Here is a 27,989-nt window from a genome sequence, read left to right on the forward strand (position 1 = left end):
TATAAAGTGTGTAGTGAGGGGTTTTACGGCCTTAAAACATCCATAATAATTGTAAAAAATAAAGTTGGCTACTTTGTGGAGGTCATTTATCGCGGGTTATTTTTAGAACATCACTCCCGAGATAGCCGAGGGACCACTGTATAGGAACCCAGTGCAATAATGAAAAGCATTTCACCTTTAGCACAATGGAACACAACATCGCTGGTTCAATGACACAAATTCATTTAATAAAAATAATAGTTTTACAATAAAAACACTGCAGTGTTAAAGCCTGAATACAAATATAAATTACAGTGCAGCTGTATCAGCCAGAAAAGGAGTTTAATTTAAAATATTTTCCTAAAATGACAAACAACAAAACAAATATTTTACAGTTTTTTTATACGGTAATACTCAGCAAATACAAACACATCACAGATTCAGTGTCAGAAAGGTTAAAGCAGTAAAAACATCTTTATCTCTATAAAAATCTGAAGTAAACTGTGGGGTGAGGTGGCATATAATGAGGAAATAAAACTGGCAAGTCGTCACGGCGACGTCCGTCCCAGCGCCTGATGAGCCAGCCTCAGGTTTTCTCTCAGCTCGTCTGCCTCTCGCTCCGCTTTTGCCCGAACGATGCTCAGCTCCGTGTACATGTCCTTGTACTTCTTTGTCGCGTTCCTCTTGTCCTGTCACACCAAAAAAAACAAAATCTGGTTTATTTATCTGTTTTGTCCACTCGATTCGATCACCTCCAGGCACAGATCACCCTCAGTCCTAATCAAACCCTGCAAGTAAGTCACCTGTACGCTAGGGCTGCCACGATTAGTCGACTAGTCACGATTACGTCGACTATCAAAATCGTCGACGACTGATTTAATAGTCGACGCGTCGTTTGAAGCTTTGTAAGATCACAAAAGACGCAGGAATAAGTAGTAGGATTTAAGAGTGTAATAACGGACTGAAACAGAAGATGGCAGCACTGCATGTACAAGGATGCCAGCTGCCGTTAAACCCCGAAGAAGAAGTAGCTCTGTACCAGAATTCATAGCGCGGCCCAGCTCAGTTTCCAACAATGGCGGCAGCAAGTTAGTTTTAATATTACTCTTATTATTCTTTCTGGGTCACAAAATAAACCTTTAACATATTTTCAGGTGAGAATGTAGCTGTGTAAACCTCAAATATCTGCTCAGTTTATCAAGACACCACATATTTTCAAAAGCGCTCTGACGTTTTCGGAGATGTCTGTTACCCACTAGCTCGATAGCTAGCCGGGGGCTAGGCTAACTAGAGCCGTGAGAACACCGGACTCCCGGCAAATCGTTTTCAAACCCACCGCTGTCTTTCGCTACTCAGGTTAAACATGATATATAAGTCACTTAGATAACTTAAAAATGTTATTGTTTGGCTTTTTTTAGTATTTTATTTGTTCCTGAGTAAATTGGTTTGGCTGAGATTAAAGTTATAGTTTTTACACAGCTGAATAAACATCAAGCAGACAGCTGATTATCAGAAGTGTGAGATGCTCAAGAATTTACTCCGGTGTCCTGTTATATTTTAGATAGCAAGGAGTTTATTAAACTTCACAGAAACAATCTACAAATTTCATTAAAATGTAATAAACTATCATCTTGTCTTTATTTTTAGTTAGCACATACCTTAAACACTTAAAGCTGTAAGCTAATGATAGTTATATAAGAGCAAATGCTGCTGGTGCAATAAGCTGTATGTTTTACGTCCAATGGATGATGATCTGATTAGTCGACTAATCGCAAAAATAATCAGTGACTAGTCGACTATCAAAATAATTGTTTGTGGCAGCCCTACTGTACACAGATCGTGACTACAGCTAATGTTTGGGAGCCCCGCCCTGGTAGAAGCAACATTATCTGCTTATTTAGTCTAAAAGTATGAGCTGTTCAGGCTCAAGCACTCCTTCAGTTCTCAAAATCAAACACTGAGGTTTAAAAACAGATGAAACTTAAATAGCAGATTACAATATTATTATTAGTAATATTTGTATTATTAGTGCAGCTGCTGTGAAACTGACCCTTTGAGCCGACTGCAGCTCGTCCTTCAGAGACGTGATCTCCTGCTTCAGACACTGGACCTCAGACTCCTTCACTCGCAGCGTGATCTGAAATGAAATGTGTTCTTAACCTTTGAGTCGGCTCACGAGCACATTTACATAGTTTACATATTGTACGTGTGAGCCAATCATGGAAAACCATCATTCTTTATGTGGAATCACCAGAGTCGGTGTAATTTCAGTTTTTGTGTTGATGGAACCAGACACCAGCTCCAGAGTGGCTTTGCATGACTCACAGTTCAAAATAATCCTTATTTTTCTGATCCTGGGCCTTGGTGCAGCCTCAGGTTCATCCTCTCTCTTTCTTTTAAAGCCACCCACCTTTATGCAAGCCTTCTTTTGATTGGCTGCCCCTCTATCTTCTTACTCAGTCCTTTTTAATAACTTTGAAAGCTGGAAATAAAGCCGTGGTGGCTCTGTTTGTGGTAGAACGTTAGAATCCCCTAAAATCCTCTCGATGACCGTGCAGAGCCAAACTCACCTCCATCTCGTACACGTCCATCCCCTGACTGAGCGGCAGAGCGTCCTGTTTGGCGAGCGTGCACAGTCTGGTGATCTCTGCTGCCAGGTGGCCGCTCAGCTCCTGAACAAGTAAAAGTGAAAAACAGGAGAAACGATCAAGCTGCTTCACCTCTGACCTCGAAAACACTTTTTTAAAAGTATTTGGAAACATGTTTAAACCCCCACAGCGACAGTCGAGCTCACACCTCTGGTCTCACTGGAGTCTGTGAATATCTTTTGCCTGTTTTTTGACTCCTGCAGCTCTTATTCACAGTGAACAACAGCTCAGCTTTTTAATGTGCGTGCATGAAAAGATTGTAAAGCCACAAACACTCAACAATGAATGATTTCTGACATGATCCAAGTATAAAAGTCCATGAATCTACTTAGGAACAGTAAAAACACTGAATTATCCTGATTAGTGTTTCACCAAAGTGTAAACAAAGGCTGCATAAATGGAACTAAACAGAGAACAATCGTCATGTGGAGATTTTTACGATGGCGGCCACAGACTTAGATGCTAAATCAGAAAGCTGCAGAGGAAAATGAGAGTGATCTGAACTGAGCTGTAATGTCAGAAGAAGCCGTTAACAGCCTTCGTTGTGCGTCTCACCTGGTTTCTGGTCCTCAGGTCCTGGTTTTCCTGCTGGCACTGGCACAGGGCCTTCCTCTCGGCATCCAGAGCCTGGACCAGATGTCCGTTCTCCAGACACTTCAGAGAAAACTGATGCGATAAAACCTCGAGCTCCCGCTGACAGGAGGCCAGCTCCTCACTGCAAAGACACACACTGAGAGTCACAACCTGTCCGCATTTTCTCTGTTCAGCTCTCCTGTCGGCACACCGAGGTGTTCCCAAACCAGCTGCCAGACTCGATCTGTCCAGAAAGTACTGGGCCTCACTGGCATCCTGATCACAGGCCTGAAACACCTCAGCTGGCTCCTTTTGATGCAGAGGAGCAGACAAAGGTGCCAATTCTCATCACTGCTGCTTCCCAGCGGTTATGACAGGGTGCTGGTTCCCAGTCTGGATCCAGTTTCACTCATTTCCATCAGGAAATAGACTGATTTAGAAAACTGCTGCGAGTTTGAGAGCCTGCTGTGATTTACATGTTCTATGTTATGTACGAGCACCTCCTACCTGCCTTCACAGAGGAGGGCAGGCAGGATTTTTTCGGGCTCTGATTGTTGAAAAAAATATGATGGGATTTAAAACATCTGCAGCCAGTTCAGTTCAGGCTCTGCACCGGCACCGTGTTGGTGGGGAAAAGGTTTCCTGTGGATTCTGGCACAGAGCTGAGAGCTGCAGGTGCTTTTGTTCTCCCTGTAAAAACATCTTTGACCACCAGAATCAACAGTCTGCTCTTTGTCCTGACGCCGGCCTGCGGTGAGGATTTTTCCAGAATGACATTTTGGTTTAACTCCAGTGTTTCTGGACCTGCTGGGATGCTCACGTACCTGTGCTGCCTGTGGACTTCCTCCAGGTTTGAGAGCCCATTGCTGTTCTCGAACTCACATCTCCTCTGCACCTCCCTTTGCAGCTCCAGGCGGTGAGCGTTTTTGATGGCTTCGATTGCTGAGAGGAAGAGGAGGAAGTCTGAATATTTGAAACTCAAACTCTCCATAATGTTTTTAATATCTCAGATTTAAAAAAAATTGTCTGGATCGATCCAGGACTCGTCTACAGGTGAGGAACGTTAGCAGGTGCTGAATCTCCGCAAACCACAGGCATTCATCAGGAGGCTGATCTGAATCTAAAATTTTAATCTACTTTTAATCGATTTTGGGCAACGCCTCATCTCTTACTGGGCGGTTTCCCTCACCTGTTGCAGTAGCAGCGCTCTCCTCCTCTAATAGTCTGTCCCTGTCCACCAGGAGGCGCTCCACTTCCTGTTTGTGTCGACGCTGCAGCTCCTCAACCACCTTCAGGTGAGATTCTTCCATGGAGGCGAGTCCACGCTCGCAGGTGACCTGCAGGCGCAGCGGACGCTCACACAGGTCACACACAAAGCTCGTGACAGGAAGTCAAACAAAAGTGGATGAAAGCGGCACCTACCTTCAGCTTCTCCGTCTCTTTCTCGTGCTGTAGCTGCACCAAAGTCAGCTGCTCCTCCAGCTCCTCCACCTTTCTTCTCAGAGCTGAAATCAGCTCCACGTTTCCATCTGGTTCATCGCTCTCCTCTAAGCTTTCATCTGAGACCTTCTGTGGGATTTCCATCTCATCTATCGGTTCCTCCTCCTCTTCTTCACTCTCCTCTGCGCCCTGAAGCTCCGCGTCCTGGAGGTAAATCTCATCAGTCTGGCAGCCTGCGTTCACCTTCGATGTGCGTTGTTGTTCGAGGTTTGACAGTTTTGCTTTGAGGTCCTCGTTCTCCTCCCGGAGTTTGGCGCATTTTGAGCAGTTGGCGTGTTTAGCCCAAAGCCTGCACAATCGATGGCGGTAAAGTGCTTCGGTTGCCGCGGAGTAAATGAACGACGCTATCCAAGGATGATCTGAAGAGTGAAACTCATACAGTCTGTCTGCTGTCGGCTGGAGTTCGTCGTGCTCGGCGGCGGCGCTGAGGGAGGCGGCGAGCTGGTCCAGCAGAGAGATTTTAATCTGCGTGACGGCTTTGAAACGCTCAAAGTCACTCAAATCAAAGATGCCGCTCTCCTCCTCCGTCTTCGTGGTTTCCAATGCTACATCGTTAGCCTCGCCCTCGCGTCCGCCTTCCTGCGCCGCCTGCTCGGTCTGAAGCAGACGGTGGCCTATGAGCAGCATTCGTGTCTCCAGCACCATCTGTTCCGCCGCCTCGCCGACCCGCACATCTGCGGGCTCGATCAGCTCGGACGGATCCTCCTTCAGTTTCTTCAGCAGCAAACTCCAAAAAGCTTCCTCCGACTCCAGCTGGCTCACCACAGCAGGACTCCTCTCCCCCTCCTCCACCTTCGCCTCACCTCCTTCCAACGTGTCGATCGCCTCTAAAAGTCTCCCCAAAGCGCTCAGCCTCGCGACCATCCCCTCGATCACCTTCTGGGTCTTTTCCTCGGCAGAAACACTTCTGTCTCCTCTCAGCCTCTCCTTCTCTAACTCCTCATTCAGCCTCCTGATGTCAGCCTCCGCCTCCGCCGCTCGTTGGCAGGAAAGTTTCTCCGCTTCCTGCAGCTCCCTGCAGTTCAGCTCTGATTGGTCGAGCTGTCTCTCCAGCTCTGTCAGCTTGGCCTCGGTCGCTTCGAAACACCGCAGCAGGTATCCCTCCGGTTTCTCGTTCCTCTTCTTGTTTTCATCCTCTCCTACCTGGTCGCTCAGCTGCAGCAGCACCTCCGTCTCCCTCAGGGTCTCCTCCAGGGAGCTGATCAGCGTCTGGGCCTCCTGGAGCTCCTGGTTCTTCAAGTTCAGCTCCGTCTCCAGATCTTCCACCCTGGTCTTCCCCTGCTGCTCCACCTCAGGGAGGTCACGGGGCTCTGAGTACCTGCTGCTGAGCTCCGCCTTCAGCCTTTCGATCTCGCGGTCTGCCTCCGTCAGCTGGTTCAGCATCTCCTGGTTGCGCTGGTTCAGAGCCTCGTTCTGGCTCGTGAGCAGCTCCACCTCCAGGGAAAGCTTCTCCAGGGTCACCTGATCAGGAGTCACCTGCTTCAGCTGGGACTCGTCTCCCTCTGCGGGCTCATGGGCCCACGAGCCGAACTTATCCACCTCTGTCTCTGAGACAGGAAACAGCTGACGGGCGTCTGCGTGAAGCTGGTCCTGGAGGTCGGCTGTCCTGTCATCGAAGCTCAGTCCCTCACTCTGAGAGTGTCGGCTGTCTGATGCAGGTGACAGTAAAGGTGAGGCCGCTGTCTCAGATAATAGATCCTCCAGTTCTTGCAGCTCGCCCTCTGTATCGCAGAGCCAGATGCTGGGCAGCTGTGGTGTCGGTGAAGGTGTTTCCTGGCCGTTCTGCTGCTGCAGGAGCTCTCTGTACGCCTCCTTTAGGCTCTTCGTCGGGTCTTTGAGTGGCTTTTCTTTCATATCTGATGGGTAAAAATCAGCTTCAGGACTGACGGGAGAATCCAGCTGAAGAAAAAAAAAAAAAGGTCATAAAACTACAGAAACCCGACTGAAACAATCAAAGTCAGTCAAACACACCAAAGAGTGTCTGAGATAAAAGCTGCTTTCTCACACCTGCTGAGGTTGAAACCTTTCTGCGCTGAGCTGAGCTTCCAGCTCCAGCCGTCGATGCTCCGACTCCTCCAACTGAACCTTCAGATCTTCCACCTCCAATAACACAAAGTACACAAAGAGTTAATCTACAGCTTCACACAGCCTCCATCAGGTGAGCCTTACTTTTCATTTTATACCTGCATCGAAAAGAAACAAACTGATCAACTGTGTCAATTAAAGATATACTTACAATAATATGCAAATAATTACCTGTTTTTATGGTTTAACTTACACATCAACAGACTCTGAGACAACTTATCATTTATTTCTGGTCCACTCACCGCCTTCCTGTAGCTCTGCAGCACCTTCTCCATCTCCTCTGCATCTCTCCCGTCAGGAAACAGCGGGACCGTCCTCTCCAGTCTGAACATTGTCTTCTCCACCTGCTTCCAGCACTCCTCCATCTCCTCCTCCATTCTCTGCTGCGATTTCGGACTCAGCGCTCGGACGCCGCCGTCCTTTTCTAGCAGAGAGAAGCCCAGCATCTTCTCATACCTCCTCCTCCTCTCCTCGCGCCGCTTCCTTCGCTCCAGGTCACCCAGCTCCAGCGAGCAGGGGGATTTCTGTGGATCGGCGTCCACCGCCGGCTCGCTCTCAGGCTTGAATTCAGCCCAGTCGAAGGTTTTGTAGCGGCCTTCGCGCCGTCTTTCCGTCACGCTGCTGGCTTTGGGGTGAGGCTCGCTCTCCGAGGAGACGTCGGCCGAGGGAGAGTCCCGAGTCACGTCTGGTTTGGGGAGGACCTCAGGTGGGCTGCAGGGAATGTGCTGGCCAGGTAAACTGAGAACATTTAAGTGCTTTTAGTACGTCAGCGTTTTATTTTAGCTTCACCTCATCTTTCATCTACTTCTATCTCATCTTTAAATCACCTGTAAACACTTTAACCTGCACAAAACCTGTTTGATTTGATTTGATCACCTGGCCACATCAGGGGCGTTGGCCGGATGGACGTTCTTCATCAGCGCCTGGATCCAGTTCTTTCGTATCCCCGCGGTCATCGCCGAAAGCGTGAAGACGCCCTTCGGAGTCTGCGACATAAAAACATGTGACTAACCTCCATCTTTAGAGCAGAACGTGAAGTGATGACACGCAGAAGCGAAGACTTACGTGGATCTGAAAGCCGTAGTTTCTTTGCACCTGGTACTCAGACACATTGTAACACTTCATTAGGTTGATCTCTCCTTCCAGATCTGAGGCCTGTGAGGAGAAAACGTCGTGAAGATCTGGAAATGCACAAAAACTGTTTATATTCTACTTTATGAAGCCGGGTTTAAAGTACCTCCTCGGCCGTCGAGTCCTTGTAGTATCTCAGACTGTCAGTCGACAACACAAACCAATATTTCTTCCACTAGAGGGAAGCAAAGCACATTTCACACAGGCTGGTAAGATCCTTTAAATCATCACCACAACCTGAAACAGATTTGGATGACTTTAAAATGTTTACCTGGTCATTTTCATCCAGTTTGACCATCCAGCCTTTCTTGAAGTTTAACAAGTCTGGCTGTACAGAAGATAAAAAAGTTTGAATAAAACACAGAAAAGAGAAGAGCTGAGACTGTTTGTTGACCAGCAGTTTACTTATGTGATAAATTTTAATACTAGACAAAGACAAACAGAGTAAATGCAGTTTTTAAGTGATTTGAAAAGCTGACTTCACACTCGGCCACACTGTCAGACCGGCTGGATCAAGAAATCACTTAAATAAACCTGTTTGACAAAAAGCAGCACATTAAGCTGCGATCTCTAGAAACAAAGTCACTGACATCTATCAGTCTTAAAGGGATACAAAGCCACGACTAAGGCTGTGGGACTCCAGTGGACCACGGTGAGAGACAAAACTTGGAACAGCGGTGAACGTTCCCAGGATTGGCCGGCCTATCAAAATTATTCCAAGACACAAAAGCATCCAGAACAACATTTAAAGGACTGCAGGTCTCACGTGGCTCAGTTAAGGTCAGAGTTCGTTATTCAACATTCAGAAAGAAACTGGGCAGAAATAGCATCCATGGGAGAGTTGAAAGGAGGAAACCGCTGCTGACCAAAAAGAAACAAAGGTTTGTTTTTCTTTTGCCCAAAAACGTCTGGACGACCTCCAAGACTTTTGGGGAAAATTCTGTGGACTAACGAGTTGAGTTGACTGCTGTCACGTCTGGCGTAAAGCTAACGCAACATTCAGCACCAACAGCCAAACATGGTGGTGGTAGTGTGATGGTCTGGGGCTGTTTTGCTCCTTCAGGACCTGGATGACTTGCCCGTCGTGCTCAAAAACAAAAACAAAATGAAGGTTTTGGAGTTTAGTAAGACTGAGATGTTTTTTTTGAACAAACACTTGGTTGCACGGCTTGCCAAAAGTGGCACATTTGGGTGGCAGTTACTTCTACAGACAGGCTAGGGATGCACCGATACCGATACTGGTATCGGGGCCGATACTGTAAAATGTGTGTGTACTCATACTTGTAAAAGTTAACCGATACCAACTTATTTCATTAATCAGAGGGTGGCTTGTCATTTCTGTTGTAGTTTTTTAGATTGGCCACTAGGGGGCCAATTATTATTTTATTTATTATTTATTTTATAATAATTATTTTGTTTGTTTGTTTACAATATGGATACTCTGCAATAATTTAAAAGTTTATTTTATTTCCAAACCTAATTTGTATTTATTTTATTCCAAACAGAAGTGTTTATTTATTATTCTGAAAGCTCGAGACAGTGCCAATAGTTCAGTGATATTTTGTAAAATTACAATGTGGAGACTCTGCAATAATTTAACAGAAGTGCTTATTTTTCACTTGAAATTTTTTTGTGGTCATTTTTATTAAGATTTTATTTTTTATCGGCAGAGAATATAATAAAACCTGTCTTCCAATTCATTGCATTTGTGTGTGTGTGTGTGTGTGGTAGAAGTATCGTTTTTTTGTACTCTGTATCGGCAAGTACTCAGATCCAAGTATCGGCATCGTATCGGTTTGAAAAAATTGGTATCGTTGCATCCCTAAGACAGGCTGAGGTAGGTTTAGATCGATTTTTAGTACTGTAGTATTTCCATTTGCAAAACTGAGGGCTGGGTAGGAGGGGGGGGGGGAGCTCCACACCATCTGATGTTTGAATCAGATATCAGTCTGAGCCTGACTGATCTGTGGGACTGTGTTTATTATGCCACAGGTCAGCAGAGTAGAGTTTCAGCAGTTGGAGGCATGTCACACCTGCTCCACCAACAGCTTCTCTGAGTGTTTGCAAACGTTTTTGGTCAAAGCGACTTTAAACGTGCCCGAAAAGGTCAGAACAGACGATGCTTCCCCTGATGTTTCCTTACAGGTAAGAGGAGGGTCTCTACCTCAGCTTTCTGCTGGGAGCAGATCAATAATCAGTAAAAAGCTGTGCTTAGAGTCACTTCTGGAAACTTCGAGGCTGAAACTGCCCTGGGATCAGTGGCTCACCGTCATGGCCGTGTCCGATGTCCTGCGGTCCAGAGACTTGGCTCTTCTCTGGGGAGGGGGGGCAACGAGAGAGGACGAATCTCCACACGACTGAAGTTTCTACAGAAGGAAAAAAAAGAAGAAGCCCAAATGAAACTTATAAGAACTTCCCTCACAGGAAGGCTTTCACTGATGAGAAGACGTGACGCGTTTCCTCAATCAGGACGGAGGCTGTTTGCATGTGCTGCCTGCATTCCACCAACCAGAGTAACCGATAGTCTGGACGCTTGGCACAGACGTCAGCTGTGAGGATTAGGCCCGCCGCGGAGCACCACGGGGAGCCTGTTAAACTCTCACTCGCTGAAGCGGGTCTGACCGTGGAATGCATGAAAAAGGTTTTAGAGGATAAATAATCTCCGGGACTCTGCAGCTTTTGTCTTACTTTTCAAAATGATGCTCCGAAACCCAGAGTGAGATCGCCGCACGTCTGTTATGATCAGATTTCATGCCGGCTCTAACAGCACGTATCAGACTCTGGATTACACGCATTAAGTGAAACAAGGGTCCCCTTTTTTTGTTTACTTGAGCCTCCGCTGTTCAAAAGATTCATTCTTCTTCCTTATATAACCACTTTAAAAGGGAAAAATGTCCAGTTTAATCACAACAAAACATGCTTTGTGTTTTTTTTCCTGGCATTTATATTGAAAAGTATCCAAAGCCCCGACACACGGAGGAGCGCGGCGCTCCGACTGCAGACAGAGCCGCTCCTCTGTTCCCTGAAGGCCTCCCAAAGCCGAGGGGGAGGAAGTGAGGAAGAAGAAGAAGAAGAGGCTGACTCGAGAATCTCCAGACAGGCTCTTTTGACCTTCTCATGACTAGAAAAACAAACGCACCCAAAGACACATAAATGAACGCGTGGGCCTAAATATTCTGCTGCTGCTGCTGTATTAAAGTAAATCCTCTGGAAAAGGAGAGTGTGTTTAATCAAAGATTAACTGACCATCTGTGATTTAACAATGTTTCTGCAGCAGCTCCGGCTGCTGAAAACGAGGATTTACTGTGAAAGGAACAAACTAAAATAAAGAGCTGAAGGAAGCAGACTAATGTAATGCACTCACGCTGTTTACTCACTGTACACGACCAATTTAAAAAAGATCGCCAGCTAATCCAACGTGTGCATCTTTGAGCTGCATCTTTGAGTACCCGGAGAGAGCCCAAACAGGCCTCGGGGGAACACGCGAACTTCACACAGAAGTTCTCAAACTTGAGTGTCCATGCCACCTCCCCACCGGCCCAGCGGGGGGGCCAAACAAACCCATCAGTCTTTTACAGCTGAGGGGGAAAAAAAAGCCTGGAGACGGCAGTCTGAGGTCTGAGACTTATAAAATCCATTCATCCGTTTTTTTACTGGTTCAGAGACACCTGTCCCAGGTGGGGTAGACCTCCGTCGGTTGGGGGTTGGGGTGGGGTGGCAGTGAAGCCATGTGTGACCCTTTTTGGATGTGAGGATGCAGCTAAACTTTATGTGTACAATGCACAAACACAGACTTCTTGCACAGTCAGCACACAAAGCGAGCCATGTCATGAGTCATAAATACATTTAGAGGCACCAACAACACAAACACAGTTGACTTGAATTAGCAGACACCAGTGAGCTCCTGTGCAGGTGTAACTCACTGGGTAAAGCAGGGATCTCATGTGCCGTAAGGCTAATGCCTCAGGAGGGCCAGCTTTTGGCTGAAGGTTGCTGCTCGGTCGATGGTCCCTCCGTGAAACAGCGAGTTCATCTCATGTGTGCTGCACAACACGCTGCCCACAGGCCTCTGCTGCTTCGTTTAATGGACTCTCCTTTAAATCTGCTTCTCTGGCTCATCAGGAGGAATCTGAACTACTAAACCCTCCTTTCAGAAACAGAAAATCCTGAAAACATTTCTGGATATTTACTACAGTGAGCCCAGTTTAACAGGTGATCTCGCTTTAAGTATCATGCGTGGGAATGTTTGTGTTTTGCTGGGGTTTGCTCACCTCCTTAATCATCGGGGTCTAGCCCTGACACACTGACTAGCATTCCCAAACAGATGTGCGCTTGGAAACCTCCGAGTTTATCAGTAAATACATGACATCATGTGTTTCTTCAGCCCGTCAGCAGCACTTCAAGAGACTCGTGAAGAATCCCCGAGCGCCTCGGGTCCTCACATTTAATTGGTTTATTCCGAGTCCCTGGAAAATAACGAGGAACGGCGTCTGAACTGCTTCAGGGCATTAAAACCAGTTCTGCTCACAGTGAATCACCAGCCTCCCTCCCACCTGCCGACACATGCCCGGACACGGCCCGAACGGCTCGTCCACGCGTTTCACGCCACGCTCTCATCGCCGGCTCAGACCGAATGAGCGCTCTGAAGACCTGAACAGGTCCTCGGGTTGTTTACACTCGCACTGACAGACTGAAGCAAACAGCCTCAGACTGTAATTTGGGAGATTTCCTAACTCTCCGTCTAACTCCGGGCAGCGTTTGATCAGGTCGGACCTTCGGCCTCGGAGTGACGTCTTTCATGGATAACACCTGGCTGCTGCCTGAGTCATGTTCAAACCAGTCCAACCTCGCGGCCCGGTGCAGCCTGAGCACAGCTGGATACGACGGCTGGTCTGAATCACGGCAAACCCACGCTAGGATTAATCATTACCTGTTCACGGTTAGCCGACGACCACAGGCAGGAAGCGGGTTTTTAATTGTTGGATGCCGGCGTTGAAGGACTTAAAATTTTATTTTCTCAATCACGTTTTTATTATAAGCTCTGCGCTCCTGCACAGCCTCACCACAATAAACGATTTCACTGAGAATTTTTCTCATCTTGTTGTTTATTGTTCGCTCTGGGCTCTTTTCTCACCGGGTTAAAAATAGGCCGGCCTCTTCTGTAATAACGTGAAACCAACCTCCCAGTTACACATTACATAACAACACTGTCTCTGTGTTTGTGCTTGTCTTTAGTTTTCTCATTTTTGGATGTCTCCGTCTGTCTGTGCCGTCACCAGTTCACAGCGCTCTCTGTTACAGTGGTCAGCGTCAGTACGGCTGCCCGCTCATGGCAAAAACATCATTTATTTACCAAAATTATTAAAGAACACCAACTTTTTTGTTTTTAAAGGAGCAATCCTTTAACTTTAAACATGATTCAAATGAAAAACATTTGTTTGAATTGTTAAAAAGAAAATGTGGGTTATTAAGCAGAGCCCAGAGCCCAGCGGTGTTTTACAGATGAGCTGAATATGAAGCTTTCTCACACCTCACAGGAAGAAGGTTGTGGGTTTGAATCCAGTGGTTGGCTGTGTGTTTTTTCCTGTGTGGCGTTTGTGTCCACACAGGACTATGAGTGTTTCACTCTCTTACTCCTGTGATACTGACGACCTGTTCAGCTCTTCCTTCTCCAATAATAACTGGATAGACCAGGTTCTAAATATCGTCGCTGTCATGGTGTCCGAGGAGCTGATGGGATGCCCACGCCCACGGGTGTGGCTGTTAACTCCACACCTGCATCCCATCTCAGGCGATTATCAGGTGGACTATTTGATCCAGCCCAGCCAGCTGCTCCACGCCAGTCCGTTAATCGTCTCACAGCGGTGACGTACACCCACGGGAAGGCGGTTGTGAAAACCCTCGTTTACCTGAACAAACGCTGATCGTTTTCTTTGCGCTCAGGTAACAGCTCGGCGTGTTTTTGAGCCACCTGCTCGTCTGGAGTTTGGATCGCCTCTACTTTCCTGGAGCTACCCCGCGGACCCTCACCCCTCCCTCCGGCTCCCACGGCCCCGCTTTGACTGTAAGACTCATACTCTCCCCCACGTATGCTGCTATTTCCCCGCTCCCCGGTAACTCTCTTCCTCTTTCTGTTGCAGCCTCCCACAGTCCCGATTATGGCGTTCCTGCGTAACTCATCCCCCGGTTCCTTGGTTTTTCTAGTTTCTCGCGTGTTTTCCTTTGACCCTTCCGGGACACCTTTAGTTGAAATAAAACGTATTTTTTGTACTCCTGTGCGTGTTGTCTCTGCTTCTGGGTCCAGCTTGTGTAGTGAACTTCGGTTCATGACAGTCGCCCAGTTCGACAACAAAGAAAGAAAAACTCACTCAGATATTTTAACTGAATCTTTCTCTTTGCCTCCCAAAGCCAGCGAAGTTTCGCAGGAAGGCCTCGAGATAAATACGTCCCATTATCTATTAAGAAACTTGACGGTTAAACTAGTTTTAAAGAATGAGCTGTGTTTGTAAACCAGGGTTGTTATGATGCTAGATTTTCAATATCAGGAAGACCCTTGAAGTGTGATGCCATTTTCACTTCCACGGGTGAAAAGCGTGGTATAAAATTAAGAGACAAATGTATTACAAACATATTAAATAACATCAATGATGACACTATCTTTAAACTGTAAACCAAACACCCCACAGGCACGGTCAGCACGGTGGTGGGGGGATGACGATTTGGGCATTTTGCAGCCTGAGTTGATGATGAGCTTCTCTTTATAATCAGTCAGATGCGACTCAGCAGCAAATCTACAGCAGACTGGCTGAAAAGGAAAAGAACGGAGGAGCTGCAGAGTCCCGGTCAAAGTCCAGACCTCACTCTGACTGAAATGCTGTGGTGGGAAGAAGAACAAAATGCCTCCACAGCGATGCTAAAGACTGTTATTTGAAGTTACACCTGCTAAAGGTGACTGTACAAGCTACTGAACACTGTCTCAGGACTTGAGTTTTTTCCAGAGTCCTGGGAAAACTTTCTTTTTCACGTGGCTGCATAATATTGAGCACTGTTTCATAAATGCATGAACATGCAGAAACCTGCAGAAACGGAACGACACGCCCCATTAATCACTGACTTTAAAGAGGGCTGCTCACAGAAAACCTGAAACATGCTGGAAGGATTTCACTCTCCAATAAAAATATTTTCTATTAGAATTTAGAGGATATTTGACATGACCTGAAAAAGCTTTATGAAACTCAGCACGTTTGAAGATGAAGATGAAGATGGGGTAAAAGAAGCTGGACGTCACAGATTTTTGGGCTCACAGTTTCAGACACTCACACTCAAGTTTGAAGCCGTTTTGACATCTCACCTCTCGTTTGTTGGCACGAGTCTCACTCCTGCCCGTCCTCAACGTGGATGCTCCCGTTTCCTGTTCTTTCCTGGTGGCCTCCGATCTGTTTTTGCTGGAAAACAGGAAGAGCTGATTAGATTCTCCTTCCACTCAGGTACAAGGACCTTAACGGGAACCTTTACTAGTCTGTGGATGCTCTCCTGCTCACATTCATCCTCCGGGATTTCAAAAGGTCAAAAATGGCATTTTTCTATTAAATCGAGGCAAAAGTCACCAAACAGAACTTTAAAACAGAAACCCAGACTTGTGGTATTCATATAGATAAGGACACATGAGGCTGTGTCACCTTTAAAGTAAACCTGGATGAAGCTGATATGAACTGAGTGTTTCTTCTTGTCATTTCCAGCACACTGTGGAGGCTTTTTATAAGAGGCCCGTTTCTTTAACTCCTTCCTGAATGTGAGGATTTGGTGGTTCAGACATCCGTGCCCTCAAACTGAGGTTCGTTCCCTGACTGGCAGGCAGACTGTCAGTGTTGAGGTCCTGAGAAACAATGCCGAGGATATCTAATTACACCAGCGTTTTGGAATTTCTGACCTTATTTGGGGGGGAGGGATAAGGATTTTGTGTTTTCGTTTCCCAAAAAGGCAACAAGAGCGAAGAGCTGACATGATTTCTCCTCACGTGACCCGTTCGCATGCTGCTGGGGCACAAACTGGGAGGGTTTCTCTTGGCTAAATATAAAAATGCAGCAGTCAGATCTCTAATGGAGGGGTAGAGCGTGAGGCTTTGATCTGCCGTTTAGCGGTGTGTGATGCCTGTTCGGCTTTATGCTGGGGGAGGCATTGGATGTCCTTTGTGCTAATTGCTTGCACATTTCTCTGCCAGTGCGCTTTAAATGGCTCTGATGAGTTACCCACAGATTACACGCAAACATAAATAAGAAAAGAAAAAGCTGCTTGCTCCAAAACACGAAGATTTATGTAATCATAAAACGAGCAGGAAGCAGCTTGGCTTCTAACCTCCCGTCCTGCCTCTGGTTCTTGTTGTTTGCTGATGTTTGGATGTTGTTGGGTTCAGTCAGCCGGTTGTTTCTGCCGGGGTCGGAGCTTTCAGAGGCCGCCGAGTCTGAAGCACCGACCGAGCCGCCGAAGCCGGCTGAGGTCAGAGAGCCCCTGGGGTCCAGGCACAGGTAGGAGGAGGCGTTGCCTGGAGATAAAACCAACACAAAAAAGTTTCAGACTGTTAGATCATCAGAGAGCAGGAACATCAAACCACAGCTTGGTTTAAGTCCACGAAATTAGGCGTCCCTTTGCCATAAAACCTCAGCCAAGCTTTAATCACAAACCACAAATCATTTCACTCATCCCAACCTTCTCCCGCCGGCTTTTAAGGAAACACCAACACATCAGCGTTTTACCTCATTCAGCACCATTTAAAATAACAGAAATCACAGCTTTTTACCACTCTGAGAAAAAGAACAATGTCAAACTGATGCTTTATATTCAGACTTTTATCAGCTTTATCAGCTTGTCATCACTACATCAGTTCAAGCCATAAATCACAGGGTGAAAGGAAAATCACTGCCCCTTAAAATCAGCTGATTTTCACTCTACAGTAACTGTGTAGTGTAACTTCACACTACACAAACAGTCTGAGTTACAGGCCCTCAAATACACAAATCTGTCACTTCTCTTCGTCTTTTTCAGCTGCTTTCGACTTCCTACAGTTTCTGCTACACATGCAACCCACTTTGCAACCCACTTCCACCCCAGCTCCACCTTTTCTTGCAGCTTCTGTAATAATTTGTGTCAGTTAGGCAGCTCTGCATATGGAAATAACCTTCCTTTGGCTGCGTCTGAATGAAATTATTTCTTTTTTTCTCGCGATGAGCAAATGAATTAGGCAGAAAGTTAAATCCGATCATTCTGTGTCTATTTTTTATGACTTTAAAGCAGCTTCTCTTGGGAAAAACACGCAGAAAAAGTCATGCAGAAGGTTCAGGTGTTTTTGCTTCCTCCCCATTGTGGAGAGGATAATCCCACATTTAGAGTTAATGCTGTGAAGTTGCTATGGTAGCATCAACAGAGAAGTACTCTGTTTACTGTATGACAGCCTATTAATCATTTTGTGTTGGCTGCTACGATACAAAGAGACCGTTAACACTGACAACACTGTGCAAAAATAAAAGCAAAGCCCGACTAAAGAAGCAGAAAAGACAGATTTCAAAGATTTCCCGTCGAGTTTGAGTCAGTAAAGTTTCTCTAATGTGCAGGTCTTAATTTAAGTATTCAACTTGGGAAGCTTTGTGGGGATATATGTTACTCATTCAGTGTTGGAAGGGTTATCAGGCCCTTTGTAAAAATCCATAATTCGACAGTGAGAAAGAGTCACGGGTGGAAAATATTCAAGACACTTTGCAGTTTTTCCCAGGAGTGGACGTCCCAGCAAATTCACCCCAAGGTCAGGCAATACTCAGGGAAACTGTAAAAGACCCAAGAGCTCCATCTCAGACTCTGCAGGCCTCTGTCAGCATGTTAAAGGTTAAAGTTCATCCATCCATCTATCCATTCACTTCCGCTTATCCTTTTCAGGGTCGCGGGGGGCGCTGGAGCCTATCCCAGCTGTCATAGGGCGAGAGGCGGGGTACACCCTGGACAGGTCGCCAGTCTGTCGCAGGGCTAACACACAGGGACAGACAACCATTCGCACTCACATTCACTCACACATTCACACCTAGTGGCAATTTGGATTATCCAATTAACCTATCCCCACAAGCTGCATGTCTTTGGACGGTGGGAGGAAGCCGGAGTACCCGGAGGGAACCCACGCAAACACGGGGAGAACATGCAAACTCCACACAGAAAGACCTGATGGTGGAATTGAACTCAGGACCTTCTTGCTGTGCGGCAACAGTGCTAACCACCGTGCCACCGTGCTGCCTTAAAGTTCATGACAGTCCAATTAGAAAACGACTGAACAGGTGCGGTGTGTTTGGAAGCGTTGCCAGGAGAAAACTGCGGCAGCATGGTTTAGTTGGCAAAGCTGCATCGACTTCAAGAACAACGTGCCGTGGACAATGTGGAGATGTTTGGCCACGGGACCTGGGCCCCCTGCAGTCACTGACTCAATCATGAACTCCTGTGTAAACCAAAGTATTCTAAAAGCAAGCGTGAGGCGTTCAGTACGGCAGCTAAAGCTTGGAGCAAATGAAACAGGACAATGATCCTCAGCACAGCAGCAAATCTCCAACCTGACTGAAGACCTTAAAGAGTTGTGCATAAATTAAGGACTGCAAACTTCCATAAATTGAAGCCACACTGCAAACAAGTCTGGACCAAAGTTCACGTTTTCTGCTGATACTGATAAAGTCGTACAGAAAACGATTGTTTTGTTGCTGGTAAAGGTGGTTCTACAGGCCGCCAAATAACCAGGTGCACTTTTTTCACAGGACTGCACATTCACCAAATCTTTCAACTTTTTATTAAAGACAAAAGAAAATCCACTCTGTGAAGAACTAAAAAAAACTTTGACACGTCAACAATATGAAACAACAAGTTTGAACTCGGGTTTATCGGATTTCTGTTTGCCTAGTCTGGAAACATTTATTGACAGGCAAAACAATCAAGCCACAAGCCGTCATCATCATAACTGATCTCTGTTCAGTGCAAAGGTAGAAGACTCCCTTTTAAGCTGATTTAAGAATAAGTGGATCCATTATGATTTTACGGTTGCTGCTAATCCTTATTTATAGCAATAAGTCTGCTGACTATTTATTTAATTATTCCCTGAACCTGCACAACTAACGGTCAAGTTTTACGATCTTTTATTTTGTCTAAAAATGGTTGAGAGCATCTGTGGAGCCATTTAAAAAGTATTTGTTTCTAAAAACGCAGAGCTTTTAAACTGGAAGGTCAAAGAATCAACTGACTGGAATCTCAGCTGATGTGTTTGTTTCAGTAAACATTAGAAATCTCCAAATGATGAAAACATAATGAAATGGGATAAATGTGTAAAACAAATTAAAAAACTGGATGAGTTCCCCAGAGGAGAGCCTGTTAAGCAGGGGAATCCTGACAGAGGGAGCTTTGTGTTTAGCCTCCATCTCTCTAATGAAGCAGCCTGTAGTCAGAGTCAGCAGGAGTTAATCCAGACCTTCATTATGGGACCTTTCCAGACTATGCAACAAGCCTGATGCCAGATGGGAACTCGTGTCCATTTTGTCGCAGCCTGAAGCTCCAGCGGGGAAAAATACCTGCCCTGTGCCGAACATCAAGCCCATTAGGACTTGTTTAAGAGGCCTTGGAGGGCTCATGTCTGCTGTTTGGCTTTTATGATGCCTGAAGGTCAGAGGCACAGGATTTCCTGCACATCTCTCCGAGTAACTCCGCTTCCTGTTGAAACAGAAACTCATCCAGCCCGTTCCTGCGACTGCCCGCGAGTGAGCGCTCAGCCGGCACGCCTGGTTAGAGGAGGGTTAAACGAAACGGACAAATAAAAATCTGCGAGTGCGCGAACATCTGCAGGACGTTAGGATGGTGCGAGAGGACAGGAAACGGCTGTGATTGGCTGATAGACATGAAAGCCTGTGTGTGTGTTTGTATGGTTTCCTCCGCTGCACCTGCAGGGGTCCGCTCAGGGCCCAGAGGCTCGGTGTCCGTCACAGTCCAGATGGGAGTCACATCTGGCCCCCCGTCCCGCTGGTCTTCCTGCCACTGGCCGGGCTCTGGGCGGTCCCTCCCCGAGGATGGAAAACTCGGATCGGTTGCTACCATTTTTGCTGGACTGGGCTCCTGAAGTTTGTTAGCGAGACAAAGAAAATTCACACTTTTAACATTAATACAGGTACAATAATGTGGCTGTAAATTAACAGTTCATTCATGTTTGAAAACAGATTCTGTACAATAACAGACACTTTAAACGTTCTCATAAGCTTCATGCTTCATTCTGCTCTAAACACTAATTTTTTAGACACTGTTTTCTACTCTTGTCACTGTGTCTCTGTGATGTCATGGAGGGGGGATAAGACTAATTTCTGACCACAGATCCACGAACCACCTGCTGTTTAGGAGGGGCAGCCAATCGGAGGAAAGCTGGCTTAAAGGGGGAGGAGCTAAAACACATTATTTCAGAGTATTTTCAAACAGAGGATGAAATGAGGGGCTGCACTGAGGCTAAGAGTCAGATTAATAAGGATTATTTTGATCTGTGAATCATGCAAAGCTGGTTTACTGTTACATATTTTAGAAAGTCAAGTCCTCTGATTTCATTCAGAGTTCTCTAAACTCTTTTTTTCTGTCTTCATTTGGAAATGAAGTTGAAACTTTCAAAGGCATCAGAAAGTTTCTTCCTTTGTGTTTCTTTCAGGTTTTCACTGAGGAAGTATCGTCTAAACGTCTCCTGACAGGTGATTATTTACTGGCACATTTGTGGTTTTCATCTTAATAAGACCAGTCTTGATTCTTTGGTATAAACTTGTCTGAAATAAGCCTCATAATCAGCATGCGTGAACACAAAAACTGGACACTTTAACACATGAGCACAATACCTGATTGGCCACAGGCTCAACTTTGCGTTTCTTCTTCTGATTCTGTTTGTGAGTTCGCAGATAAACTGCCAGCTGCTCACTCCACCTGGAGACAAAACATGACACAAACAGCCAACTAAATCTTTATACTCACCCATTAATGATTAAAAAAATACCAGAATTAGTCTCATAATATTAACTTTTTCAAAATAAAAGCCCCCTTTTGCCTCAAAGCATGTGATTTCTCAAATAAAACCAGCCAGTTAGTTTTAGAAGGTAATCGTGATAAATACAGCCCTTCCTGTACAAATCAGTTTGTACAGGAAGCCATCAGGACGCCTCTAAATGTAATTCTTTTCAAAGTAAAAGCCTCCAAGTAGGTATAGAAAGCTACCAGGTAGGGCTGGGCAATATGGCCTATAATTCATATCGCGATATAATTTGAAGCATGTGCGGTAACGATATATATCACGATATATTCTTTTCTTCTGTATAACGTATTTTCCACACTAAGGCACACTTAAAATCATTTAATTTTCTCAAAAATCGAGAGTGTGCCTTATGTATGAATTCTGGTTGTGCTTACTGACCTCGAACCGATTTGGGCGTGCAGAAATGTTGCTGCTTTATTGGGTGTAACAATTAAGTTTAACATCGATGCATCCATGAAAACAGAATTTATTCAATTTAACGGAGTTAGAAGTTAACAGGAAGTTAGCTCGCTAGTTTCCACCTAAACATTTCATACCATGTTCTGACTGAGAGATTTTTGAAACTAATTAAAACGTACAGCTCTGCTACCACTTCCAACATAAATGAAGACAGAAAACTAAGCAGCAGTGGCGTTTGCAGGGTTACTGAAGTTGGACTACCTGGTATATAATGTTGTGCTACGTGATTGCTAGCGACACAGCTATGTTAGCATAACATTAGCACAGTGAAGCTGGAGGATGAACGCCAACTTTTTTTCCACTCGATAAAAGTTAACGTGAGGGATTTTGGTGGTTTGGGACAAATGCAATCGCATAGCACGATGCTATACACGAGGCAAACTTCAGTCAGGAGAACAACTGAGATTATTCATCCACAATACCAGGTTAGTTATTAATATACTGCAACAACATGGGAATAGAGCAGCTGCGAGAGAATTCAACATTAATGAATCAATGTTACAGAAGTGGAGGAAGCGCAGTTTTTGGCTTTCCCCATATTTCAAAAGTGCTTCATCTCTTTGCTATGACTGTCGCCCGCCATAATTTGCAGATGATAATGGTTGTAGCTGCGATGCTTTCGACCAAAACAGGCGTAGCTTGATGACATCATCAACATGCGCTATCGCGATAGAGCGATATAGTCAAAATCGCTATCGTTGGCCAAATTTATATAGTTTATATCGCCCACCCCTACTACCAGGATGACGAGGTATGTGAGAGTTTCTAAATGTGAAGCCCTATTTAGAGCAGAGTTGTCACGCTCATTTGAGCTTGAGGAATGAAACTGAGCTTTCTCTTTCTTTAACTACACATTTCATCTTAATATAATAATCAGCAGAGTAATTTCAAAAGTGTATTTCAGTTTTTGTACATGATAAAAAATCATTTTGTAGTAAATGAGAGAAATATGTCAGCATGTCTCTTGACTTAAATTGTTAAAAAAAACAACAACCCAAACCTACTGATAAAAATGGAAAAAACAGGAACTTATTAAATGTATGAAAATGCCATTAAATGTTTGGGTGGCCTTCAGTGGGCCAGACTGTAGATTTTACTGGGCTGATTTTGGTCCCTGAGTTAGACGAATTTATCAAAATAAACTTATATGTCCAGTTTTCAAAACAAAAGACTGTAGTTAGATACTGGAAGCAATGAAGATGCTTCAAGGCTGTCAGAATTTCAGAATAAAGGCCCTTAGTTAGTCATAGTAAATTACCACTGGGCTTTAACATGCCAACTTTTCAAAATAAAGCCTTTCTATATTTTTTTTTCAACTTGTGTTTTCAAGAAAGCTTCTCCCTTTTTGCTCATCTGTGCCCACACATGTCAGCAATCTCTTTTTTTAATGCTACTCTGAGGTTTTTATACCGACCCATTAGTGATGTCTTTATTGTCACCACGGATGAATACTTCCTGCTCTGGGGTGACGATGCAGAGGGCGTTCTTCTGGCCCGTCCTGGGCTCTGCATCGAAGATGTCTGTGCACACGTTCACGTTCACCGTCCCCTGTGGCAAAGTGCTGGGCTGCAGGAGAATCAGAACATCCAAATGATCCCTCCAGGGGTCAAAGAGCGAGTTAAGACGCCATGTTTACTAAAACTTCAGATTCGTGGCCGCTAAACAGAAAGCAGTTTGTGGTGTGAAGTGTGGAATGAAAGGGAACGGGATTTAAGGGGATCACAGAGAAACACAGAGGGGGGATGTGTGCATTAAAGGACGGGCTAAGCCCACATCATCTGCTGTGGTTGTGTGCACAACATCTGGCTTAAAGATGCCTTCTGGATCCCAACAAAACATACAGTAGATGCAGATGCATGCACAGGCTGGGGCTTACTGTACACTCCGTGTTATGTTTTATGTCTGCATTTGTTTGTAGTTGTAGTATCTGTGCTGTTTCTCACCAGCTCATCCAGAGCGAAGCTCAGGCTTCCGTCCTCGTACAGGATAAAGAAGCGCCGCTGCCATCTCTGACGATGAAGGACGGGAAACTAAAATCACCACAGGATCACACTAATGCCACACTCATGTGTTTTTTAAAAAGTTGACCTACCCTCGACCTCTGCATCGGGTTGTTAAAATCTGTCCCCTCTGGAGCCAAACACAGCCAGCCTGCATAGATGGGTTTGGCCTGGAAGGACACAGGACAGTGATGTCATATAGTCAGTGTTTTGAACTGTGTGGGTTTGATGCCTGTTGTTATTGTTGGTGGATTTGAACCTGTAGTCTGACAACAGAAACATGTACAAACCTGCCAAAAACACCTTCTGTTACGTCGTGGATCTGTGGGCTCTTTGTTTTTCCTGTTTCAATATTCACATGTTTGTTTGTTTGTTTTTATTTAGAAATATAAAGCGTCTCAGCTGTTTAAACTTTTTTTCTGAGTGACAGTACATCAATGATTCAGCACTTTGTAGAACCACCTTTAGCAGCAATAACCTGATGCATGGGTAGCCACAAAACTATGTCACAATTAGGGGTGGGTATCGTTTAGGTTTTATCCAATACCGGTGCCAAACCGGTACTTTTGAAACTGTGCCGGTGCTTAAAGAATGAAGAACACAAACTTTATCCAAAAACCTCTCATGTTTAACTGTTTTCCACTTTTTCTTTGGTCATTTTAGCCTTTTTGGCCAGGGTGAAGGGAGTATCTGCCATCAAACAAGAAGACAGCCGCATGTAGCTATGATGATGTTTGCTAGTTCACCTTACATGCATTAATGTAATAACACACGAACAACATTAAGCTCCTCACGCAGAGAAGAACGGCTGCTGCTGCATCATCATCCTCATCATTTCTGCTACACTGGCAGGGCTAGGGGCCAGGACTCTCCTCTTCAGGTTTTTGGGGGATGTTGCAAACTCCGGGTCCGATAACAGGCACCACACCCGCAGTAGATGTGCTCGATGTGAGGCCTCGCAGCAAGCTATCAAATACGGCGCATTTCTCGGCGTTTAAAAACAATGCTATGCGTCGCCAGGTGTTTCATCGGATTTGAGGTGTTACCTCCTTTGACAGTATCACAGTATCAGCTTAAAGCACTTGTTGCAGCTGCTGAGTTTGCATCTTTTGCTGTGAAGTACAGCCAGACTTTGACCGCTTCGCCTTGGGCATTTTTAATCTGTAGCTCTGCTCTAAAAGAACGTACGTACCTGGGCCCGCCTACTATCCTCGGAAACGTAAAATGATTGGCTAGAATCTAAAGTGTATCACAGCTCAGGAAAAAAATGCACCGAAATGTGCGCTGCTTTTCGGTCTGGTTACTACCGTTTATGTCAGAACCGGTGCTATCATGGCACCGGATACCGGTACCCATCCCTAGTCACAATATTTCAAGAAAATGTGTAATAATGATATTTATGAACATGAAGAAAACACTGGCAGCGCTCAGTGGTGATAGATACACCTATGGGATTAATTTGAAACTCCTACGTCGCTTCGTTCTTGAGTTATCACATTCAGAAACTTAGTTTCCACTTTACCCACGCTGCCCGCCCTGCCGGCAGCGTGGCGGCAATATCAGCCTTTTACATCTGACAGATAAAAAGTACCTAACAGTGTTTTATCTGAGACTGCAGCTCACAGGCAGCAGAGCAAAACAATGATGAGACAGAATAACTCCTTCAGCAGCACTGTAGTGCAATAACAGTGCCACAGCATAAGTCAGATGTAAGCACATAAATATCCTGGGATGTGTTTCCCCTGGTAATTTTCAGTAAAAGTACAGAATAACTTATTCAGACTTTAGTTTAAATTGACAAAAACAACCTTGTAACTCTTCAGGAGCTGCACAAAACCCTCACAATAAAACAGAATCACACATATCTCAGACTTGCATGGTTGTGGGGGACGTCTGGCCCACTCGTCTTTACGATGTCACTTCAGTTCATTGAGGTTTGCAGCACTGCTTTACATTCAGCTGTCTGCAGGTCCGACCACAGAGTCTCAGTCAGTTTGAGGTCTGGACTTTGAGTTATTCCACCACCTTGAGTCTTTTCTTTATCAGCTGGTGTGTTTGGGATTATTCTCCTGCTCAATCGCCCAGATGGCCTCACGTCTGACTCTAGAACACGTTGGTATACCGAGGAGTTCACAGTCTACTGAATGAACACAAGGTGCCCGAATCTTCATCCTTCCACCACTGTGCTGACAGTTGGTATGAGGCATTAATATGTTGATATGATAAGTCTGGTTCGGTGCATTGTGGTCAAACATCTCCACTTTACTCTCATCAGTCTAAAAACATTGTTCCAGAAAGCTTTGCAAACATAAGCCCTACAGATATTTTCATTTATCCTGGACCTCTTCCAAACCATCCACACTTGTTCAGTCTCTTTCTAATTTTACATTCATAAGCTTGAACATTTATCCTGCTAGCTGAGAGACTGAGATGGAGTTCTTGGGTCTGAGCATTGATCAGTAGCACCTGGGTGGTGTTTGCCCTCTAAGTGAGGTTGTACTTAGTTTTCACTTTTAACTCATGCCATGCTTTACACATTCGCCTAACCAGCAAAAGATCCCTGGTTTTGATTCCATGGGGAGACACAAATCCCTTTAGGATTCAGTGAGGAAGGACATCTGGCCAAAAGAGAAAAAAATCTGCTGTATCAAACATGGTGAGCTACCCGCTGTGGTGACCCAAAAGTATTAAATAAACATATTTATATTCTTTGTGCTTCCTCTTGTCTCAGACATATGGGTTCTTTTGTTTTCAAAGTCATTTTAAACATTAAAACGCTGGGAAAAAGTGCCACAATTACAGCAAAACAAGGAGGTTTTCTCTGAGCCTGCAGCGTCACTGGAAAACCATGTGTGGTGTTTGCAGGTTTGATGAACGGTGTCGAAATTACAGGGCCCGGCAAACGCAGGAGGGAGGGGGGACACAAAGTGATGGCATATTTGAACAATGTGAGGCATGTAGGAAGCTGTCACTATCACCTCCTTACATCACCTCGCCTTCATAAGCGTGTTTTCAGTCCTGACATGTTTTGCTCAGCACTAAGTACACAGGGCTGAAGCAGGCCTGGTAAAAAGATTATGTAATTTATTTTTTCCTCAGGCTTTTTTTTTTTGACAGATTGATGCATTTAAAAAATTTACAAGTAACAGAAAACCAATGAATTCCCAGTTTTTCCTTCATAAACAGAATTAAATGAAACTACAACTGTGAATGAAGGCATCTTTTATTCCACTAGATTTGCTTAGTAACTATTTATAAGTATTGATCCCAGAATACAAAGCAACAACCCTAACAGCACACCTTTAACTGGAATAACAGTTAACAGGATCAACAGTAAACACTACCTATGCATTGATGCATCAGTCTTAATCACATCATGTAATTTAATCAGAGTTCATTTACATATCCGGGTTTCCAAAGACTGCTACTCTACAGAACAATGGGATAAGGGACTGCAGGGAGGTTACTGTAGTGGGATTTAATCTATTCTGGGTGCAAAGTTTCAATTTTTGTTTCTCCCTTGTCCTAGGAAACTCATTACCCAGCCATATTTTTGCATTCCTGAATCATAGCTGTGGAAGCATTTTTCACATAATAAAACAAACCCCGATCCCTTACCACCAACCTTAGTTATTAATTTGGACACAGCTCCTAACATTGATGAAATGGTTTAAAAATGAACTAAAAACTTAAAGTCAACATTTCTTTTTAAGTTTTTTACATTTGTAGTATTTTAGGCTATAAAATTATACCATATAATCTAAAAGTAAAGAAATATAAAACAATCATGTTAAAATAAATAAATAGAATATGTTACATAGTAAATCTAGAAATCCATTAATTAAAAACGTAATAAAAAATAAACCGCTGGTTTGGTAAAATAAAGATTAAATAACTTTAAAAGTCTGATTTTTATGCCGAAGACCACGGAAAAATAGTTTATAGTTTTATTGCGGACCTTTCGACTTGAAGGGAGGCTGATGTGGGACTTTTATATATTCTGGGAGACATAGGACACTTTGAATATATAGACTTCCTGACACGAACATTTCAGAGATAAAATAAAACAAAACATGACCTTTTCTGATTCTTTTACTGATCAACCAAAATGAAATCTTAAAGTTAGCATCTTCATATTTAATATTTGCATGTTTTTAGACTAAAGCTGGCGATTTAATGATAACATGTTTTATCCAGAAAGCTCACTAATCCAAACAAAAGTGGCTAAACGTTATGACAGGAGCACCTGAGGTGATCGTGAACTCACCTGCTCCAGGTCGTGGTCGTTGAGCAGATGGAGCTCGCGCGACTTGAAGCAGTTCTGACATTTGCTCTTATTAAAAATATTCGCCTGGAACTTGCTGCAGGGAGTCGCCGCCGCCTTTTCCCCGGACATGTTTCGGTGAGCGCCGCTTCTCCTCCGCGGGGACAGATCCAGACACGGCCCGCTCTCCTCCTCCTCTTCTTCGTCTCCCAGTTTAGTAAAGCGGTTTCTCCTCGAACAACATCTGTCACACTGAGCCGCGCGCTCCTGTCGTCATG

At 44.8% G+C, this 27,989-nt stretch overlaps 1 protein-coding gene across 1 annotated transcript; it reads right to left on the reverse strand.

Moving 5' to 3' along the window:
- Window positions 1-230: 230 nt before the first annotated feature.
- Window positions 231-27,985, reverse strand: LOC102794549 (uncharacterized). Its single transcript, XM_087840085.1, has 22 exons — window positions 27,715-27,985; window positions 23,540-23,617; window positions 23,391-23,456; window positions 22,862-23,013; window positions 20,798-20,882; window positions 19,871-20,042; window positions 16,272-16,458; window positions 15,268-15,361; window positions 10,184-10,282; window positions 8,188-8,244; window positions 8,023-8,091; window positions 7,851-7,940; window positions 7,662-7,771; window positions 7,028-7,523; window positions 6,708-6,800; window positions 4,623-6,599; window positions 4,390-4,537; window positions 4,025-4,142; window positions 3,183-3,342; window positions 2,550-2,651; window positions 2,030-2,116; window positions 231-668 (listed from the first exon to the last, which is right to left on the reverse strand). Exons 1-22 carry the CDS (start codon window positions 27,841-27,843, stop codon window positions 528-530), a joined length of 4,710 nt encoding a protein of 1,569 aa, XP_087696211.1. The 5' UTR covers window positions 27,844-27,985; the 3' UTR covers window positions 231-527.
- Window positions 27,986-27,989: the final 4 nt, after the last annotated feature.

The sequence above is a fragment of the Neolamprologus brichardi genome, chromosome 4 (genome assembly GCF_056152115.1).
Source record: "Neolamprologus brichardi isolate AB-2024 chromosome 4, ASM5615211v1, whole genome shotgun sequence".
Taxonomy (NCBI): Eukaryota; Metazoa; Chordata; class Actinopteri; order Cichliformes; family Cichlidae; genus Neolamprologus; species Neolamprologus brichardi.